The 23127-nt window shown below is 36.2% G+C and overlaps 2 protein-coding genes across 5 annotated transcripts in view; one reads left to right on the plus strand and one right to left on the minus strand.

The window, feature by feature from the left end:
• The window catches only part of LOC127660559 (lysyl oxidase homolog 3B-like), a 30140-nt gene extending 18262 nt beyond the window's left edge, over positions 1 to 11878 (plus strand). For 2 of the 4 annotated variants that reach the window (XM_052150881.1, XM_052150883.1), the window contains 7 exons: positions 2440 to 2610; positions 5170 to 5329; positions 7740 to 7983; positions 9127 to 9242; positions 9339 to 9475; positions 9794 to 9905; positions 10990 to 11878. In XM_052150881.1, coding sequence (XP_052006841.1) covers positions 2440 to 2610; positions 5170 to 5329; positions 7740 to 7983; positions 9127 to 9242; positions 9339 to 9475; positions 9794 to 9905; positions 10990 to 11063 — 1014 coding nt within the window. In that variant the 3' untranslated portion in view covers positions 11064 to 11878. Of the gene's footprint in view, positions 1 to 2439; positions 2611 to 3546; positions 3703 to 5169; positions 5330 to 7739; positions 7984 to 9126; positions 9243 to 9338; positions 9476 to 9793; positions 9906 to 10989 lie in introns of all 4 variants that reach the window. The other 2 variants (XM_052150884.1, XM_052150882.1) reach the window with 2 other exon arrangements.
• A 109-nt stretch (positions 11879 to 11987) lies between these two features.
• On the minus strand, positions 11988 to 20472 carry LOC127660749 (serine protease HTRA2, mitochondrial-like). Its single transcript, XM_052151147.1, has 8 exons — positions 19393 to 20472; positions 18802 to 19006; positions 14528 to 14722; positions 14331 to 14363; positions 13848 to 13956; positions 13683 to 13752; positions 13490 to 13585; positions 11988 to 13376 (listed from the first exon to the last, which is right to left on the minus strand). The coding sequence occupies exons 1-8, from the start codon at positions 19845 to 19847 to the stop codon at positions 13211 to 13213; spliced, it is 1329 nt and encodes a 442-aa protein (XP_052007107.1). The 5' UTR covers positions 19848 to 20472; the 3' UTR covers positions 11988 to 13210.
• Between the last annotated feature and the right edge of the window lie 2655 nt (positions 20473 to 23127).

The raw sequence follows: 23127 nt of genomic DNA on the forward strand, positions 1-23127 counted from the left end.
CAACTACTTCAAAACCCTCTAAAATATGATTATTTTGGTATAATAAATAATATTATATAATGTACAGTATATATTTTATTATTTTACTACTGTTGAATATTTCATTAATAATTAATAATGAATCATCATTAAATATTTTTTGTGTGAATGCAATAAATCCACACTGGAATGCATTGAAGCTATGAAGGTATAATATAACTAAGAAGTTGAACTGTGTTCTTAGGACAGGGTTATTCTTTTATAAATGTCAGGTTGTCACATTTATATTATGGCAAGTTGTCTTATGTGTTTCACATGTTGTATTTTATAGAATTCATTAATTACATTATCTGTTAACTGAAACAGTGATTTGATATTTGTGTATGTTTTTCATGAATGTTTTTGTGCTTTATACATTTTTTACGGTTTATATTTTGCAGACAAGCCGTTAAATAGCCTGTTTAATCCTTAAATGCATGACTGTTTTGCTAAACATTATTACATATTTCGAGTCTTTAGGTACCTGGTGTGGCGAGGCAGGCAAAGAATGAGGATCTAAGTGCAGCTTTATTAAAATAAACAAGAAAACTCCAAATAAAGAAAACCACAGGGACCCTAGCACAGAGCATAACAAAACATGCAAGAACTGACAAACTATCTGGGGAAAACAAGGGCTTAAATATACAAGGAACAAACAAGGGAACGAGGAACACCTGGGGAAACAATCAGGGAATGAGAGATAATCAGGGAGAACCAATCAAGAAAATGAACTACAAAGGACTACAAAACTAACAGGAACTAAACAAGAATTTCAACATAAAAGTACAAAAACAAAAGACAACAGGGAATATGACACCTTATGTCTATTACAAATAGATCTACAAAATGCCAAGATAGTGTAAAATTAACAAAGCATTTTTAAGATAATGGAATAGAATATATTCTGATATATTTTATTGTTTTATTTTTCACATATCAAAGAGATGATGCAACAAATGATAAAAAGCAGTTCATTCTATGCTGAAATTTTATTAGACATAACTGACTGTCAAATATGTGTTGAGCAACAACTTAATACATAAGCTACACATAAGTTACACATATGTGTTTTCTCAGGCACTTTTAGTCTAAATTATAGTCTAAATAGATGCACATTTTCAGTAGTACACCCAAATGACAATAACCAAATCATACTGTTCATGTGTTTGTACTTTCAGTAGTTTACTTCCATGTTGCTTCTTCATCAAATATAAATCAAGTCAATTACTGAAGCATCAGTGCCACTTTGAGTAACAAATAACTGTATAAATGTATAATGTGTGCACACACATATACTGATCATTTACCACCATTGTGCAGAAAATCAACATTTGTATAAATATAGTACTCATTTGTCTTGTCATAAACCATGAACTATATATATTATGTGAAAGAAAACTTAAATATATATTAATATAATAATGATATGAACTTATCATTATAATATGATTTATAGAAGTGGACATATATATTGCAACACTATTACATATCTCTGGTCACTAAAGACACTATATATTTTGGTAATGAAACAGTTAGATGATTGTTTTATTTCTTTTTGAATTTTTATTTTTACAATTTTGTTTTATAAGTGAAAGTTTGAGGAATGCTAAAGAAGTGTGGGCATAATTTAAAAAAAATGTATTAGGTAAAGGAAGTAGAATGAGGTCCTGGATCACTAAAGATCTGAGGTATGCGTTTTTGTTTTTGTTTTGGATTTTCTCCCTTTTTCTCCCCAATTTGGAATGCCAAATTCCCAATGTGCTCTAAGTCCTCGTGCAGGTGTAGTGACTCGCCTCAATCCGGGTGGCGGAGGATGAATTTCAGTTGCCTCTGCATCTGAGACCATCAATCCACGCGTCTTATCATGTGGCTTGTTGAGCGTGTTACCGTGGAGACCTAGCGCGTGTGGAGGCTCACGCTATTCTCCGTGGCATCCACGCACAACTTACCACGTGACCCACCGAGCGCAAGAACCACATTATAGCGAACAGGAGGAGGTTAACCGATCATGACTCTACCCACCCTAGCAACCGGGCCAATTGGTTGCTTAGGAAGCCTTACTGGAGTCACTCAGCACTCCCTGGATTTAAACTTACAACTCCAGGTGTGGTAGTTAGCGTTTTTACTTGCTGAGTTACTCCGGCCCCTGAGGTATGCTTTTTAGGGTTAATGACAGGTTCCCTCTGTGACAACTTATCCCATTGAACACATTGTAACAAAAGGTCAATATGTGTTCTGTAAACTATAGCAGCTTTTGTAGCATTTGTAGATTTAAAATTATAATACAGATATTGATAGCGAAAAAACCTACCCTGAGACATGTTTACGGGAGTAAAAAATTTAACACCTAGCCCCAGTCTCCCCTATAATCTACAAGTTGAATACACCTTCACCTTTCCTGCCTGGTTGTGCCCTGCTCAGGTGCGCATCTTAGGGGGCCGGTCACGCTACGAGGGTCGTGTGGAGGTGTTACATCTTGAGACTAATGGAACCCTGCGCTGGGGCCTGATCTGTGGAGAAGGCTGGGGCACTGAGGAGGCCATGGTTGTGTGCAGGCAGCTGGGCCTCGGGTACGCCAACCATGGCCTACAAGTAGGATGCTAACACTAACAGCAACACACACATGCATGCTAACAAGGCCTTGAAATTTCTGCTACCATCAAAGAATCTGATGGTGCTTGCTTACACCCTCCCACATACATATTCAAAGCTTTCGGCTTTGAAAAAACACAGAACAACACATGAAAACGCTGAGTCAATGCATGTAGTACAGGGACAGTTAGGAAATACACCTGCTGAAAAGACCAACATAGCTTGGCAACAGCACAAGTTGTGTTGGTTAGCACTGCAAAACAAAAATATAATAAAAATAACAGTATTGTTTCTTGTTTTCCAGTAAAATTTCTTAACAGACTTAAAACAAAATACACATATTTCTATATATATATATATATATATATATATATATATATATATATATATATATATATATTGTGTATTTTTATATATTTGATGCCTGTATTTTATTTTTCTTACCCCATTGGTTTTAAGCATAAATCTAACAAAACGAATGTTTATTCAAAATATAGTCTCTGAAAACAAGCCGTATCACATTCGATTTTGCTTTTTAAAGAAAATGTATCTTGTTTTAAGGATGTTTAGATGTTTTTAATGGAAAATAAGACATAATAAGATAATTTTATATATATATATATATATAATATTTGTATTGTTTTTTCTTGCAGTAAGATTTTTTTTTTTTGTCAACTAGCTTCAGGAGAAAGATCATGCTGGTTGACTAACTTCACCAGACAAATTTTACTAGTGAACAGTTTGGCTATGCTGACTTACCAGCTAGGTCAGCGGTAAACAAGCTTGCGCTAGCATAGACATTCATGCTATTCTATGCTGGTCTTTTCAGTAGTGAAGTCTGCCTGTGTATGTGGGTAAGCAGCGATTGTCTGGAGAGAGACTGGTGATCGGGTAAGATGTGAGAGTGGTTTGACGTGGCGTAGGTTGTGTTTTCAGGTGCGTCTGTCAGGTGGGCGCTCGCAGTATGAAGGGCGAGTGGAGGTGCGGGTGGGGCAGCGGTGGGGCAGTGTATGCAGTGAGGGCTGGACCACCAAAGAAGCCATGGTAGTGTGCAGGCAGCTAGGGCTGGGTTTCAGCATGCATGCTATTACAGTGAGTACATAACCTGAACACACATATGCTCTCAGATGCAGCTGCATTCTTTCACTAGGCATGTGGGTTTGTTTAGGTGAAATTTATGATTACAAATAAGCTGTTTAGTGTAAAGGAGTTATTTGAGGAATAAAAGTGAAACACATTTGTGGTAACTCATAACAAAACACTTTAAAGACTGTAGAGAATTCATTGCCACTTTGGATGCTGGGGGCCTATTTTTGTGATCGTGGACCATTAATAATTATTTATTTATTTTCATTACTATTATTGTTAGCTTTATGAGAATTAAGTACATTTTCCTCATCAAATCTCATATTCCATAATGCAAAAAAAAAAAAAAAAAATCTCATTATCTTTACTGTAATGCAAAAAAATAATAATTCTATATTATTTAAATGGTCAAGTATTAATACAAAACATTGCATTACAGTAGTTTATTATGATAATACAGTACAAAATACACCAATAAGAACCACTTTTGAGTATTGAAAAAATCTAAAATAAAACATTTACATGCATTTACATGCATTATGGTAATGAGTATTTGGGTGTAAAATGTGCTAAGGCTGCTATGTGCATGATCCCTTAAAGGGATAGTTCACCCAAAAATGAAAATGATCTTCATTTACTCACCCTCATGCCATCCCAGATGTGTATGATTTTATTTCATCTGCAGAACACAAACAAAATTTTTTAGAGGAATAACTCAGTGCTGTAGGTCCATACAATGTAAGTGAATGGTGGTCAGAACTTTAAAGATAAAAAAGCACATAAAGGCAGCATAAAAGCAATCCATACAACTCCAGTGATTTAATGATCCTTTCAGAAGTGATATGATAGTTGTGGGTCAGAAACAAATCAATATTTAAGTCTTTTTTACTATAAATTCTCCTCCCTCCCTAGTAAAAAAGGACTTAAATATTTATCTGTTTTTCACCCACACTTATCATATCGCTTTATAAGACATCGATTTATTTGAAATTTTTGGTCACTATTCACTTGTATTGCATGGCCCTACAGAACTGAGATATTCTTCTAAAAATCTTAATTTGTGTTCAGCAGAAGAAAGAAAGTCATACACACCAGGGATGGCATGAGGGTGAGTAAATGATGAGAGAATGTTCATTTTGGGTGAACTATCACATTAAACTTTGTTGTTGTCATGATAGAGCATAGATTTATTTAAAGAACATTATTAATGCATTTGCAATTGCTGTGTACCGGTAAATGCAGTTATGCCACCTCTGAGCAGCATTAAACGGTATGTGTAAATACAGACAGGAATATCTGTCACTTCAGATACAGCTTCTGTGCCACCTGTGCAATGTAAAGATGCTATGAATATGGCTTTTCAGATCAGAACTGTCTACCAATTTATTCTGTTGTTTGTGAGTCCAATGAATTTATCACATCATTCCCTTCATGCCAAACTGCTCATCACTCTTTCTGTGTATGTTTGCCAAGGAAACATGGTATTGGGATAGCAGTAATGTGACAGAGATGGTCATGAGTGGAGTGAAATGTACTGGAGATGAGATGTCTCTCAGTCAGTGCCAACACCACAAAACCATCAACTGCCAGAAAGCAACCGCACGATTCTCAGCAGGAGTTATCTGCTCAGAAAGTGAGTGACCATACAGACATGTACAGTACACAAAGACAGTCTGTCTAAGAGCACATTGGACATCTGGGATTCGAAGTTTGCCAATAAATCTATTTCAATATGACATGAAATGAATCATAAATATTAAGGATTCAGCACTACATCTAGGTCACTAATCAAATGCAAACAAATGTATCTTTTGTACAAAATTCAGTTTCTTTGCTTCCATTGAAGCACACAAGATGTTCTTTGGAACATTCTTAAATCATGCTGGTAAAATGCTAAATATAATCATTGTCACTAGTGATCTCAGGCTTATGGACTTCAATATATATACATGTAAACTATGTAAACTGCTGAGTCTAGTGAGTTCATTTAAACAATATGTATAAAATCTTATAAAATTCCAGTGATGTGGAAAACATTATGGTCTTTTGCAAAGAACGTTACTCACTCTTTTATGACAGACAGCAATTCTCACCTCTCAGATGGTTAGTCTGCTGTAGACAGTAGTATTTAAGCTGTGGTGAGTCTGTTGTTTATCTTTCTCTCTGCACAGGTCTGCAATTAGTGGATCTCGTATCATGGAAAGATCTTGGAAAATGTCTTGCTTTCAGAACTTTTAATTACTTACACCTGTCTGGATCATGTAGACAAATGAGCATATCATTTTCTCACAACTGTTGCACATTGAGCAAATCTGTTTGTTCATACAATAAAACCTCAGATATCCAGTTCTGTGATCAACATGTAATGTATCCATCAAAATGTAATTCAAGGGTCAAAAGTATGTACACAGGGGTTCAAAAATCGACATTGTTAAAATGTTTCTATTTTGCATTTTTCTGAAGTAATAATTTACATTACAAATTATACTATCATTATGACAATTTCAGTGAAAGTTCAATTATTGAATTATAGTATTTTAGTTTGCAAGTATTTGGTCCCTCTTTTTCTTTAATGACAGCATGCACTTGACTCCAAAAAAAAAAAACCTCATGTGTGCAAAACCTTATGACACAGGGCTGGTTCTGAGCCTATGGGGGACCTAAGCGAACCCTCTAACTTTGGATTGTCTTTAACCCTTTAAGCTCTGAAGGTGTTTTTAAAGATTTCCTGTTCGAGTGTCAAGCCCAAACTTAAAGGCTTATAACTTGATAAAAAAGGAGGGTCACGCATTTGGTATCATTTTAAATAAACATTTTCAAATGTTTTAATGATATAGATTATGATAAATGAGACTCAGAAACTGTTGAAAAATCACACAAAAAAACTTTTTCTTATTTTTCTGTTATGACATTATACAGTATATCTCTGGGTGAAAATAAGGCAGCTCTGAAAAACTGCTTTTGTTTTTTGTCACCTGTAATATTGTGTTGCTATGACAAAGCAATTGAAAATTATAGCGTTACAAAAATAATATATCCTAGTGTCCAAAAATGACTCCAAGTGACCAAAAGCACCTCCAAACAAATAAAACATAATAATTGTACATAAGAACTAATTGCATAAGAACTGCAAAGCATGCAGGCATGAGTAATGAGATCTCATTCAGTTCCATTCTGTGTCATTTGAGCCATCATTGAGTCTTTCTCATGTACTTGGTGCCATCTCCTGGTGGCCATATGAAATTAGAGTGAACAATCCTCCCTGCCAATATTTGGATGACTTCCACCTCTGTCTGCTGCTATCTGAATCCTAATGTGATTGATTTAGTGTTCTATGATGCTTGACAACATACTACATCATTTCCGATGAAGTCATCTGATCCAGTAATCTAATGTGTTTTAGCCAGATGCAGGATAATCGAATGATCTATGCATCTGAGTACGTTGTGTGTCAAACCGTTTTAACGGGAATCCCCTTCTCTAAGTAATTATATGTGATATTGTATGTTCTTTTTTCTTTTATTTTAAGATATAAGTGTAAATGCAGCTAATAACAACATATGTTTACATGTTTCATGTACAGCATGACAAAGACATACACTTAGCTATTAATCACTAAATTTTTGTCTGTGAGTAAAAAAATATAATCTTGTTGTATTCTACTTTTTTTCCGATTTCCAACTACATATGACACATGATTTTTGATCAGATGGATGTATTAACCGATTACAATAATTCGTATATACAGTGCAAAAGGTAAAAACGGAACACTTCTGATTTACAGTTATTGTAAATTTCAAAGCACTTTTTCAGTTTTGGTCACAATGCCTACATACATTGTAAAGTAGAGCTTCTAAGATTTAAAACAACACCTATTTTTTGTTGGTCAAGATTGTATTTATTAATATTTGGGCTGATCCGAGTTTAAAGGGTTAAACTTTCATTTATATTTGACAGTATGCCATTCCAGATTAACACTTTTTTGCTTTATATTTTAACTATATGATAGGTATATATTAATGTTTTCAAGTTTCTTTCCACAGCTGCATCCGATCTAGTGTTGAATGCATCCCTAGTGCAGCAGACAACATATATAGAGGACCGACCATTACACATGCTGTATTGCGCAGCAGAGGAAGACTGTCTTTCCAAGAGCGCTTCTCAAGCTAACTGGCCTTACGGTCATCGCCGCCTGCTCCGCTTCTCCTCACAGATACATAACATCGGTCGGGCTGACTTCAGACCCAAAGCTGGCCGTCACTCATGGGTCTGGCATGCTTGTCATGGGTAACAATACTGCAACGTATTAAATCAGTGATGTAGTAGTGGCTGAAGAGGTGGGCATACTGTGAATTTATGAAAGCCCCAGTAGGGTGACCAGACATCCGCATTTTCTGGGGACAGTCCCAGTTTTTGAAGGTCTGTCCCTGACTGGAGCTGTCCCCGAAAATGTCCCCATTTTGGTAAATCAATGGTAAGAAAGCCCCTATTGAAGCCTACTGGCAACAACGTTAACTGTGTGCTGTATATTTTGACTAACAGAGGGGGCTGCTCGCAATAGCAGTTTTAAATTATTCATCTTACTTTACTGATTACTTAAGTGATTATTTTCACTTACCCATTCGCTCAAAGACAAAAAAAAAAAAAATCCACTCTTATGTTTTAATGACTTTCCAGAAGAGTTAAAAAATAGAGAGCGGTGGATTAAGACGAAAAGATAGGAGAATATGCTAAATTTACTGTCACTCTCTCAGCAGCTGTAATAGAAACCCCCTTGCAGCTGTGGTAATTCATTTTTTCAAACTAATTCCAGGGTAATTTAACACAAAGCATAATGTTATAAACTTACACTCAATGTTTTTAAAAATGTATAATATAAAAAAAATCTAGAGATTTATGCTGATAAATAAGACGGAAATGCATCATCACAGTCTGTGAAAAAGGTATTTTGAAAAGAAACATCAACATTGATATCAGCTTCGAGGTGAGGCACATACTAGTTATATTGTTATGTATTATATACAATTAATGCACTTAACATAAGAATACAACATTTATAACATGGAAAAAATTTATGAAATCTATTATAAAGCATCTGCAACGAACACACATCACAGTATAGATTACATTACACATTACTGAAAAGAAGCATCATAATGCATAAGATTTGATCAAAATAAAAGGTATAATTAAGAAAAACAGGTCCACATGAGATTATTATATTTATTATTATACATTATTTAATATATTTGTGTCATGAATACAAAGTGGGAAAAAATTCCCAACAAAATGACACAAAATACAGTCACCTCATGTGGTTACCAAGGGATGTCCCAGGTAAATACATTATAATCATTGATATACTGCTAAATAGTGCTTTTGTCTGATACAATTGAGGCAAGATTTATAACAACTGATTTGACTCCACAGGCATTATCATAGTATGGATATATTTACACACTATGACCTGCTGTCTGCCAATGGCACTAAGGTGGCAGAAGGACACAAAGCCAGTTTCTGCCTGGAGGACGTAGATTGTGAAGAGGGTAAATCAAAGCATCTAAATACACTCTTCCACGTTCAGTTAGACACATTTCCAGTGATTTGTAAATATCAGATTTGATCATCTGTTTTGATTACAGGTGTTTCCAAGCGATATGAGTGTGCTAATTTTGGTGAGCAGGGCATCACTGTGGGATGCTGGGATCTGTATCGCCATGACATTGATTGCCAGTGGATCGACATCACGGATGTCAAACCAGGAAATTATATACTACAGGTCAGAGAATCACTTGTCTTGGTTTCATCTACAAAATGCAATGAATGGTAGAGTGCAGTACCTCTTACAATGCATGGTACATTTTAATGTGTGCAGAACATCATCACAAACTTGTCTTGTAGAATTTATTCTAGATTATATAGACTTGTTTTGGAATCATCAGTGGAAGGATGGTTGAGATTATGTGACAGTTTAGCTCGTCATGTTATTAACCCTCCTATTAATATTAACCATATTATGAGAAATAACAAATGTATGGCATTCTTAGGATAGCAGAAGACGTGTTTGTGAAAATGTGTTTTTTTATCTTTTTTCCAGGTTGTAATAAATCCCAACTATGAGGTTTCTGAGAGTGACTTCACTAACAATGCCATGAAATGTAACTGCAAATACGATGGCCACAGGATCTGGGTTCATAACTGCCATATTGGTGAGACACAAATACAGAGCACCAAAGTCAAAGACAATGGTTGTGTTTGGAATGGAATAATAGTATACTACTTAGGCCACGTCTACACTAATCCATTTGGAGTTTGAAACCTCTGTTTTTAGTTTCCTAACGTCATCATTTTCCAAAGCATGGAGAGCATTTTCGAAAGTTTCAGTTTCTGGTGGAGGAAAACGACGTTCCAGTGTGGATTAGAGGTGTAATCCTCTAATCCACATTTAGAGGCCGATTAGTGTGGCCATGGCCTTACTGAATACTGCATAGTATATACTTTTCAAAATCTATATTATTATATTCACTCACCAGTCACTTCATTAGGTACACCTGTACATTTACTTATTCATGCAATTATCTAATCAGCCAATCATGTGGCAGCAGTGTAATGTATAAAATCATGCAGATACGGGTCAGGAGTTTCAGTTAATATTCACATCAACCATCAGAATGGGGAAAAATTTGATCTCAGTAATTTGGACAGTAATTGGCATGATTGTTGGTGCCAGACGGGTTTTTCATGGGCAACAGTCTCTAGAGTGTAAAGAGAATGGTGTATAAAAACAAAAATCATCCAGTGAGCCCAACTGGCACCAACAATCATGCCACCGTCCAAATCACTGAGATCAATTTTTTTTCCTCCATTCTGATGGTTGATGTGAACATTAACTAAAGCTCCTGACCCATATCTATAGGATTGTATACATTACACTGCTGCCATATGATTGGCTGATCAGATAATCGCATGAATAATTAGATGTACAGGTGTTCCTAATAAAATGGCCGGTAAGTGTACATGTTCAAATGTTATGTTATGAAAAAATACAATTATTATTATTTAATCAAGAGATCATTCGTCACACTAGAAATTAAAGGTCAAGTCTAGCACATTGCATTAAAATATGGTACCAAACACAAGATGCGGTGTTGTATACTGCACATTTAGCAAATGCAATAGGTCATCTATCATATATGCTTAGTATCCACATTATACATAGTTACATGGAATGATTTGAAAATGCCCAAAGAAAAGTTAATTTACTGACTTTTATTTTCCATATCTATATTTCAGGTGACGCTTTCAGTGAGGAGGCTGAGAGAAGGTTTGAGAAATACCCTGGACAACTGAACAACCAGATCTCGTAATCAGCTAAACCATAGATTCATAATTAGACAATCTTATGTGTAGGCTAAATAATCCAGGGTAAAATATTGATTAATTATATATCTTCTCACACTGCCAGTTACAGAAACCTGGAATTCTACATTACCTAATGTTTTTTTAAACCAAGAGTATAACATTATATTGCCACTGCAATATTTGATGTCATCTCCAGCCATGGAACGTTGTGGAGACATTTCATAAAAATAACTTGACATTTTTTCTTTAGACCAAAGTGGTGGATCTGACAAGATAAAATTATGAAGCCAAAGAACTATAACTTTGATAACACTAACTGTACTTTTTCATGAAGACTCTAGTGGAACTCCAAAAGATACTCTGAGTGAATGAGTATGGCTTCAGTAGTTTGAAGGTTAGACGTAAAACAAATAAGGCCGTGCAATGGCACAGCCTGCTGAATTTGTTTACAGTGCAATCAGGTTCTTATTTTCTTACAGGTTTAAAAAGTCTTGTTGTGCATCACACAGCAAAGATGCTGTCATCTCTGTGAGTTAAAAAATACTTGAATGTTTTGTACTCCAGATGATCATTCACGTTTTCACGCTATTGCAAGGTATGAATGTACAGTATGTTATGCTTTAAAGCTCTGATTCAACATAGGATCTTATGTTACTTTCAAATGGTCTTATGTATGACTTGTTAAAGCTTCATTTACTTTTTGTTACACACTATTCTAGTTTTTATTTTCTTCTACTGAATAGATTGTCTTCATGTGATCATCAACAGAAACATGTCACACTCTCCTCTTTTAGAGATGGATGGAAAATAAAAGTGTTATTTAAAGTTAATACAAATAATGGTACTTCATCTTTCATGAGCCACACAGCAAATCAGTAACCAGAATAGATTACTGTAATCATGTCACATTACAAGGGCCTCTGCTTAGCACTCGACAAACAGGATATTTTGACATTTTAACATTATCCAGAATTGAAACCTGCTTTTGACTTTGCAATATAATCAATTGCATGTGATTGCAGGTTTTTGAAATTTCAATATTTTATTGTGAAAACAGTCATTTTCAAAATTTATTAAAATACAAAACATTGTAACATACATGAGATTCAATACAAAACTTCTGTGATGTAGCAATGTAGAAAAACTCACTTTTATAATGATGGACAAATGTTCATTTGTGCCATGCTAAACAGTTTCCTGAACACAGACACAAATATTTAATGGAACTCATTATTTTGATACAATACTGATACAGTGCAGTTTTGAGAGGATACACTGATATTTATCCAGTGTAATGCTAAAGGCAGACCTGCTCAAATTTACCCAAACTCATTCACACACTTCCAAAGCATGCACAAAATGTACACTTAAAAGGATAGCTCACCCAAAAATGAACTCATCATTTACTCACCCTCATGCCATTCCAGATGTGTATTACTTTTTCTTCTGCTTAACACAAACACATTTTATTTATAAATATTTTAGAAGAATATCTCTGTAGGTCCATACAATGCAAGTGAATGGTGACCAGAACTTTGAAGCTGCAAAAATCACAAAGGCAGCACAAAAGTAATCCATAAGACTCCAGTGGTTTAATCCATATATTCAGAAGCTATTTGATAGTTGTGGGTGAGCAACAGATCAATATTTAAGCATGTTTTAAAATAAAACTATTCTTTCACTTTCAAATTGTGAAAGAAAATTATAATTTAGATTTTATAGTAAAAAAGGACTTAAATATTGATTTGTTTCTCACCCACAACCATCATATTGTTTCAAATGTCTGGTCACCATTTACTTGCATTGTAAAGACCAATTTTTGTTTATATTCAGTATACGAAAGAAAGTCATACACATCTGGGATGGCAAGAGTGAGTAATTGACGAGAGAATTTACATTTTGGGTGAACCATCTCTTTAAAATAACATTTCAATCACATTGCACAAATTTCCACTTTTGCAAAACAAACTGGACCCAGGTTTGATCCAATTAATTTGTACTTTATTATAACACCTCCCAACTATGTTAATAGTCTCACATCTGGAAATCATCTCTATTTTATTTCATTTCTCTGTATTTGTCATCCATTTAACCTCAGCTGAACCATTTCTCTATCTCTTATTTTAATGCATACATTTTCATCATGCTGATGTCATTCTGTAAACTCAGGAGTCATGTGCAACATGAGGAGATCGTGTCCCCTGCGGACCACCACGTTTAAGCTGTCGCTTGTACTCACAGCGTTATAGATCTGTTCTGACGTGTTCACCTTTGTCCCATTTATCTCAACAATCACATCCCCTGGTTTCATTCCAGCTCTGTAAAATAGAATACAGGACATTACATCAACAATAGGAGGCCTCTTTCAAACATTTGTCAGGAACCAAACCACTGAGCAGAGCACAGACAGGGTCAGATTACTGCTGCTTACCTATTGGCTGGGGAACCTATAATAACACGGTGGATCAGAATTCCATGTGTAACATCTGGAAAGGATGGGTCACGCATCTTCAACTCCTCGATTATACTGAAGGAGCAAAGGTACACCATTTCAAGTTACAAAAGAGGAACAGACTTGCTCCTAGTCTCTGTGACCCCCTCTGTAGCAATAAATAATATGTCACCTGGGGGTTAGTGTCAGCATCATAACTCCAATGTAGCGCCGTTTTGATCCTGATTCTCCAAACCAGGACTCTAAAAGCAAGAGAATCACGTTAAGGACAGTCAATAACCACACGATGGATAATGCCACTTACAAGAGAAAGATCCTTTGAAGTCAAAGGTCATACTCTGTTTGTCAGCAGCATGCTCAAGGAAAAGGCGGACTCTGTCCGAGGGAATAGCGAAGGAAATCCCTGCTGTCACTTTCATGGTATTGATGCCGATGACCTCACCATCCTAAAGGTTGCATAGACGAGCGACAAATCCGTTAAAAATCACATTGCATTAGCACATGACCAGTCAATTCACACAAGATCTTATTCATGAAACAAGAAGACTTTCTGTGTGAATTGTTAATAAAAGGAAATCATCACTTCAATGTGGCAATTTAAGGAAGAATGCTTTAATGAATGATTTAGACAGAAATTTGTTCTGTCCAGATTTCATGAATGAGGCATAACGTGTTAATTCATCTGTTGTTCTATTATTAGTCTAATAAACTGTAATAAAATCTGGCATTGGAAATGAAAGCGACCTTTATACATCAACTTCCTAAAACCAAAAGGCACAAGCAGTGCAAGCAGTCTGTTGTGTAAATGTCAGTGACTTACCAGGTTAATAAGGGGACCTCCTGAATTTCCAAACTGTAAAACAGAAATGTACGACTGATCACTGCAATCCATTACTCAGTATCTCTACTGAAGCAACAAACTGTCATACCGTTTGTCTCATTGTAAAGCCACAAATAGTGTACACATGCAATTGCCCTCAAATTTGCTATGCACAATATTAATTTCTGTCCTCTTACATCTATGGCAGCATCAGTCTGGATGTAGTCCATGTTGTGGTTGGATAGGCCCAGTTCTCTACTTCCTCTCTGGGTGGAGCTGACTATTCCAGATGTGATTGTGTTTTTAAGAGAAAAGGGGCTCCCCATGGCAACCACAAACTCACCCTGGCGCACATCAGATGACTGACCAAGATACAACGTTGGGAGGGGATGCTACAAAGAGAAAAAAATTTGAGGTTAGCGATAAAAAGCCATTTATATATTGGAATGGCTTCCTTGTATCAATTTCAAAACATGCTGACATCCATGTTAAAGCATAATAAACATATCCTGTTTTCAAATATTGTAAAATAAGTAAATATTGTGTAAAATAAGCATTCGTCTTTTTTGTCATCACCAAGTTATTATAATATCAGGTACACTCACCGGACACTTTATTAGGTACACCTTTACATCTAATTATTCATGCGATTATCTAATCAGCCAATCATGTGGCAGCAGTGTAATGTATAAAATCATACAGACACGGGTCGGGAGCTTCAGTTACTGTTCACGTCAACCATCAGAACGGGGGAAAATGTGATCTCAGTGATTTGGACCGTGGCATGATTGTTGGTGCCAGACGGGCTGGTTTGAGTATTTCTGTAACTGAAATCTCCTAAGATTTTCATGGACAACAGTCTCCAGAGTGTAAAGACAATGGTGCAAAAAACAAAAAACATCCAGTGAGCTGCAGTTGTATGGGCAAAAATGGCTTATAATGACAGAGGTCAGAGGAGAATGGCCAGACAGGTCCAAAACAACAGGAAGGTGACAGTAACCCAAATAAACAGGTGTAGATGTACAGGTGTACCTAATAATGTCGCCGGTGAGTGTGTAACCTGACATTATATTGGCCTGTCTGCTCTTTAGATATCATCAGCCATTACAAACCCTTATTACACGGCTCTCTGGAATGCTCGATTCTGATTGGTCAATCGTGCCATCAAGCAGTATTTTTGAGAATTAAGTGATATTTCACTCATAATCCGGGTATAGCGAGTCATTTTTCCCATTTCTGGTAAACTTTATTTAAAAATTATAAAATTATTTAAACTCAAATCAATATTTTATGTCCATTTATTTTTTATATAGCTAGTAGTTATGTATTTAAGAAGGCCAATGAGCAGTCAAATGGTTATTGTTGCAAAATAAACACCAACAGGTTAATCAGAATTCCAACGCAAACCTGAGGTGGAATTCAGCTGTTCAGATTCTGATGCCTATTTCTTCTCACATAATGACATCGTTTTAACTCAAATCATTATTTCATGTCCATTTAATTAGGCAAGAGATAATCTACAGTCAGTCGGTCATTATTGCTAAATAAACCCTTTCAGGAGTCCTGACTGGATGTAGACAATATATCGGTCCAAGTCTGACTGATAATCAACCGCTAGTTGTTATTTTGGAACAATCGGTTATCTGCAAAAAAATCTATGCCGATAGTTAAAAAAAAAATAAAAAAATTTTCTACATTGTGGCCAGCGCTGGAGGATTCAACAGTTCTTAAAACAATCACTGACACCTCATTCTGTGTCTAAATCTTTTATCATTGATAATTTTTGTATATGAAAACGTGCTCCGCCAGGACACGTCGCATCTCCAACTCATATCGTGTGAATAATAATAAACCTTATTCCTCATTAAATCTCATCTGGTGAAATGTATATACACACACACACACACACACACACACACACACACACACACACACACACACACACACACACACACACACACACACACACACACACACACACAAGTATTTATAGGTATATGTGGCGATCCAGACCATTTAAACTGTCAGGAGATTGCTGCTCGCGTTGGATCTGCACGAGCATGTGAGTGCAATCAAAGTCATTCTAGCAAGACAGACCATCGTCGGCCATGTTTGGAATGCTTTGGGAGGCTATTTCCAGTCATAAAAGTGCAGCTCCTATCTACTTGAATGGAGAAAGACCAAAAACTCCAAAATGGTTGGTCAAGATTACGATCAAAGAACATATTTCAAATCAGCAGTAAAATCTGACAACACTGGTATCATAAATGGTGCTTCTTTACCTCAGATTAAGCTAAAAATCACAATTTTCTCAGCTTTTATAGCGAATGCACATTCTCAAGTTGATTGACAGCCGATGTCTGTATCTAAAAGGTAATTGGCTCTTTTACCTGTAAGGCGGTACTTCCCATTTACATCCGTTGACTGTTGGCTGCAGTTGGACCTTCTAATTTCTCCCATTCATTTTAATACCAGTGGCCCGTCTCTGCTAAATAGTCTCTGGTGCAACTTCAAGGTAAAAGCACTTCCCATGTGCTATAAGTAAATGTCTTATTCACTATGTACTGTATGTACAATCGGTTTGATTCTGTATGTTTTGAGTAAATGCGATTGCTAACATGGACATGCCATCCATGGTTGCTGGACTACTGCATGTACTATTATTTCCTTCTTCCTAATATATCGTCACCTTCCTAAAATAATTGCCTAAGTCATTTTTTCACTTTTCTCAGAAAACACAAAACAATGAACCAATAATTGAATATATGATATTTATTGATAATCGTTTCTAGATGTTTGATTACAATAAAGCCTATTCAAATCTTTCATAATTAGATCATGTAATGTGGAAAAAATTAGACAAAAACTAGATGAAATATTGTTTAAAAATACAGAAAAGAGTTAACAGAAAGCCTAATGCTAGCTTGACTTAGCTATTTTTCTTGACTAAAATGCTGACTAAAAAGACTAAATAAAAAGACAAAAACACAATATTTTTATGCATTTATAGTCTATAGTAAACCTCATCACTTACCAGTAGGGGTGAGCCCTGAATCATGGAAATAACTTCAGAGGTTGAGTAGCTTTTCCATCTTCTTGATGCACCTGCCATCTTAAAAAACTTGTAAAATTGTCTCATTGCCTTTTGACTTAGGCAAAATAAAACGGCCTAAGTCACACACTTGACATAGGCCATTATACTATAGGGGTAGAATTGCATGATCTGTTCAACTGAGGATGTGGGCGATTTTACCAAAGGTAGCCAGCATCATGAGGAGATGACTTATGCAAAAAAATCATTTTTGTCAAAAAATGACTTAGGCAATTATTTTAGGAAGGTGACGATATTAAAATTTCTTCATATGCAAATAAATTATTAAAATTTGATGATTAAACAGAAATCAGAAGAAACTGCTATATACCATCTAATTATATTATTTTGGTATGAAATTGAGATATATATATATATATATATATATATATATATATATATATATATATATATATATATAAAACCACTCTTATTTAGCACTATATTTACTCCATTTCACACAAATATTTAATCAATTTTAAGTTTATTATTTACTATATTAAATTGTGTGATATATCAGCATTGTATCGGCCTATTGGTCACCGTGCTCTCTGGATATTGACAATTTAAAAAAAAATAATATATATCGCCGCCACCACCACTCAGTGAAAGGTACCACAGCTGTCAGCTTAGAACAGGAATCTGAGGCTGCAGTGGGCACAGTCTCACCAAAACTGGACAGTAGATGATTGGAAAAAACATCACCTGGTCTGACAAATCTGAGGTACACAAATGGTAGGCCCACTGCAGCCTCAGTTTTCTGTTTTTGACTGACCGAAGATTGTGCATTCTGGAATGCCATTCTGCTCAATAAAATAGTAGCCTTTCTGTCAGCTCGAATCAGTCTGGCCATTCTCTGTTGACATCTCATCAACGTGGCGTTTCCATCTGCAGAACTGCTGCTCACTGGATGTTTTTTGTTTTTGGCACGATTCTGAGTAAACTCTAGAGACTGTTTTGCATGAAAATCCCAGGAGATTATCAGTTACAAAAATACTCAAACCAGCCCGTCTGGCACCAACAATCATTCCAAGGTCTAAATCACGTCAATCACATTTGACACATCTATACGATTTCAAAAATGTTCAACTGATTAATCATCTATCTGCCTATTAATCACTTACCACCTTAGTAATCCATATCCGCAAAATACACAATTTGACCTCTAGTCTTGACAACCCTGTCAGGGTCTATTTTGCAGTAATGACCGCCTGACTGTAGATTATCTATTCTATTCTAGCCTACATGTCTACATGTTGACCACTATTTCACATAGTGACAAAATTGAAGGTTAAACAAAGAGATCACCATGGAGATAAAATATACGTCCCATCATAAAGCCTGTGCAAATGCACAATGAATCAAAAGCACAATTTGTACCTTAGCATTGATTTTGATAGTGGCAATGTCCGCAGCCTGGTCTACATCCTGGACTGTGGCATTGTAAGTCTCTCCATTGGTCAGTTTGACACGGACGCCACGCTTGTTTGCAACCACATGGGCATTGGTCACTATCAGGCCGTCACTACTTATGATGAAGCCAGAGCCATTCGAGATGGGCACCTCACGGCCAGAAAAAGGGTGTCTGCAACAAAAAGTGTACAATATTGTATCTTGTGGTTACTGAGGTTAAGCAAGTAGTATTCATCATGTGATTCTAAAATGGCAGCCCCCATGAGGAGACCCTCTCCATGTAGAATAAAACAGCTTTTATAAGGTTACTGATATGTGACTGGAGTCTTCATCTTACTTGAGTGCTCATGATTTTTATACATCTGTTTCAAAATTACAATTAATTTATTTAGGAGAAAAACTTTATTAATGAGGGAAAAAATTACTGAGTGCACCTTTAACTGACATTACAAATGAAATCAAGATGTTGTTGGACAACAAAGACGGAATTTATATGTTTATCGGTTCAAGAGACATTAAAAAATATTTGTTCCTACACTGCATTGTTCACAGACTCACCTCCCAACGATCTCGATGTAAACAACAGCAGGAGTTGATTTCTCAACCACATCTGCGATGAAGTTGTATTTGCACCGCGGGCTGTCCGTTTTAAATGGGGAGGCACAATGGATAGTAGGTAATAAGCTGTCAATTAGCACATTTCTGATAGCGGCTGTCCTCTGTAGGGAATCTTTACTGTCCCCTTCTCTTAATGCATACAAGGCTGTTGCAGCACCGAATCCCAGTCCAAAAGCCACAGCCATCAAGCGACCGGTGCGACCTCCTGACCTCCGCTGTGACGCTACAACAGCCAGGCTGCTCTCATGTCTTCTTACATCTTCCCGTTTTCCTGAAGTGGAGTTAGAAAAATGTCCAACAGGCCTTACAGCCATCAGATTTGGTTGTCGAGTAGTGTGCCGTAAACATCTCATGATTGTCCTTACAAGAAAGCCATTCACATGTGATGTTGCCATGTTGTTGCATCAGATCTGTTGTGTTAAACACTTATTCCCAAGCGAAGCAGTACTTTAACATCACTGTGCTTAACACCTCTTGAGTGAGTAAACGTTTTTCCGTGACGAACAAAATCTTCTTCAAGCTTATATATGTGGCTAAAAATTATCTTCAACATTCTTGGCCACTCCTCCTGTCTAACCGTGGCCTCATGACTGTCCCAGATATGGAAGTTTCTCAACGCGTCTGCGCATGTTTGGACCTGTCCAATGAGCATGTCTCTTCACAGTACGGAAGCCCTGAACAGCAAGATGAGAAAAAACAATTTGACAATTGTGTCTCAGTTCCTTTCTGAGCCTAAGTCTTATTTTTTTTTTCTCTTCAAATTGTGTATTTCTCTCTCTTAATTCTTTTTTTTCTCTTCAAATTGTGTATTTCTCTCTCTTAATTCTTTTTTTCTCTTCCAAAATGTTTTTTTCTCTCTTCAGCAACATTTTAAATTAATAGTTTTAAGTTACAGATGCCATTGTAGAAATGAAATATTCAGTCAGCCATGATTATTTAATCAATGAGTGAAAGTATGAAATAACAGGACAAGAGTAGTATTCGGGTGGTCATGTGATTCCAACATGGCAGCCCCCATGCAGCGCCGGCGGTATGGGGGGGCATTAGGGGGCAATGCCCCCAAATGTCTTTTATGCCCCCAAATTGAATTATGATATAATTTACAAAAAAATATCAGTTTAATTTAATTCACATTTCAGTGAGAAATAATAAAAATATATGTCTACAAACTGCTCATTATCTGAAAATATAATAAAGCCAACATAAAACCAATATGGCGCTGTGAGGAACCCCCCTGCCGCCCCCCCAATCACGCACGTTAAATCGTTAATACATGAATGAGATGATTTTCAGTTGGCGCGCTGCATTCAAAACGCTCCAAAAATGGACATTAGGAAATGGTTCAAAACCACAGTTTCTCCTTCAAGTTCCACGCCGATTAACGATTCTGCTGACCCCATACAGCAAGACAACGACAGCCCGGCTAACATTTGTGACTCCGTGGCCGCTAACATCGTAGCTTTCCAAGCTAGCACCTGTAGCAGCGCCACGACACAAATAACGACAAGTCAGAGCTGAAGAGACTGTTTTTTCAGTGCGATTGATGCCGTAGGCCTACTTGGAGAAATGGATGTGCGTTTCAGCGAGCGCAATGGAAAGCTGATAAGCGCATTGCAAGCTCTTGACCCAGAAAATAAAAGTTTTCTGGATGTGAAAAAACTCAAACACATTATGGATTTAGTAGGAGTGGAGATAGTGGAGTCGGAGTTCTGCGTCGCACGTCGATTTCTCCAGTCCCAAATGGAAGACGACTCAGAGGAGAAATGGACAGTTCAGAGACTGTTGTCCAAACATTACAAAACGCTTAAGGCGATGCCCACTGTGTTGACGGCACTCCAACTGGCTTTGGTATTTGGTGCTTCTACCGCGACCTGCGAAAATTCGTTCTCCACGCTCAAAAATGTGTTTTTAGAACACAGAAGCAGCATGCTTCACACAAGAAAGGCCAGACTAGTTCAACTTGCATTCGAGAAGGACTTGACAAAAAAGTGTTGTGGTGCATGGAAGGACGCTGAAGTTGGTTTGACGTTGGACGTTCGATATTCGCGTATTTAGGGACCGTCTCTAAAGTTACATGCGACACTGGTATAAACGTTTTGTAACTTCAATAGCGTTTGAAGACAGTGACCTACAGTCATAAAACCTACTGTACATTGTTCACCCAGGTCTCAGGTATGATGCACACCTTTTACATTTTTGATATGCAAGTTCCTCTGCCATCGTCAGTCGCAGATGTGTCATGTGCTCCCTGGCTGAGTTTATTGCAAAATGGCAAGGGATACTTGGAAAAGCACCAACAACTTCTTTTGCCATCTACATAATTCAAGATAAGTTAAGGTTTTTTTTTTTTTTCCAGGGGAGATTGTTTCACCACATCAGCAATACATACAACAACAAAAAAATACATACTGTACATCTAAGTCCATAAATCATATTCAGTAGACTATTTGGATCATCTTCATGTACAGTGACTAAATTACTAAATGTAAAAAAAATGACAAAATTTACAGTATTTAGCCTCAATTTACCACTTCCATTCTGCTTTATTGTCTTGGTGCACTCAATGGTTAATTTAAGACTGAACCAAATCAACATTTTGCACCACAAATTTATAAAAAATGTGTTAGAGTTTATTATAAGCATTTTTTTCACAGTTTAATGAGGAAAACCAACCTGCATTACAAACACTCCACAGCTGTACCCGTCACGTTGTTTGGAATGGTTAATTAGTCCTCCATTCCATTTTATGTCCACCCAGTCATTTTTACTGAGACAGATTCGTCTCATCTTGAAGAACTCTCTAGGCAGTGTAAATAAAGACAATCATTAACATACTAAATGTAAACAATCTTTGAGTTTGTTACTACTTTGTTGAGTCTAAATGTAGAGAAAAGTTACAGTATATAACAAGCAAAAATCTAACCGAAATCTACTGGCTGCATGCATGGATTTTTCTTCTTCGCCATGTCCCTTTGGGTCTATCACAAACACCTGGCTGGATGCTGCATGGAGATACTGTGCAAGATAATAAAAAAAGATGAAACTAAATAGATAATAGGTAATTAACAGATAATAGATAACTAAATAACTAAATTTCATACATTAAACTAAACTTGATTCCTTCATTCCTTCATTCATTCATTCATTCATTCATTCATTCATTCATTCATTCAACTACACCAGACAGCCTTTGTTTATATTTGAATTTTGATGGTTGGTATTTGAAGTCTTGGTTCATTTGAATTTATCTGAATTATGAACATCATATATAGAATAGAGTAACTATATCTAATGTATTAAAAAAGGACCATAAAATGTATTCACCAAAAACATCCAATGATTCTCGTTGACATTCAGGAAACTTGTAATTCCCTCGTAGTCATGAAAGTCCACCTGCAATTTCATTGATACATTTCATTGTTATATAACTGTCTTAAATGATTAAAGATAATAAAAGATAAAGATTATGTTTACCTTTGAGAGAATGTTTCGCCGTACTTTGTTTCTTTCGTCATTAATTATGACATCTGCTGTGTATTGATCTAGTACATAAATCCTATGTCCCTGGTCACTGTTATTCACTAACACATGCAAATAACATTGCATTGTCTAAGATCAAAAGAGAAAAAATAAATGATAGTTGCTTCATTTAATGTTTCATTGACATTGATAACA

The sequence above is a fragment of the Xyrauchen texanus genome, chromosome 20, assembly GCF_025860055.1.
Source record: "Xyrauchen texanus isolate HMW12.3.18 chromosome 20, RBS_HiC_50CHRs, whole genome shotgun sequence".
Classification (NCBI taxonomy): domain Eukaryota; kingdom Metazoa; phylum Chordata; class Actinopteri; order Cypriniformes; family Catostomidae; genus Xyrauchen; species Xyrauchen texanus.

Excerpts from the sequence above, each read along its gene's own strand:
- LOC127660749 (XM_052151147.1), bottom strand. The coding sequence starts at position 19,847 with ATGGCAACATCACATGTGAATGGCTTTCTTGTAAGGACAATCATGAGA. Across the intron at positions 19,007-19,392 it reads TACATCGAGATCGTTGGGAG|ACACCCTTTTTCTGGCCGTG; the intron begins GTGAGTCTGTGA and ends TTTTTGTTGCAG. Across the intron at positions 13,957-14,330 it reads GAGGTCCCCTTATTAACCTG|GATGGTGAGGTCATCGGCAT; the intron begins GTAAGTCACTGA and ends TGCAACCTTTAG.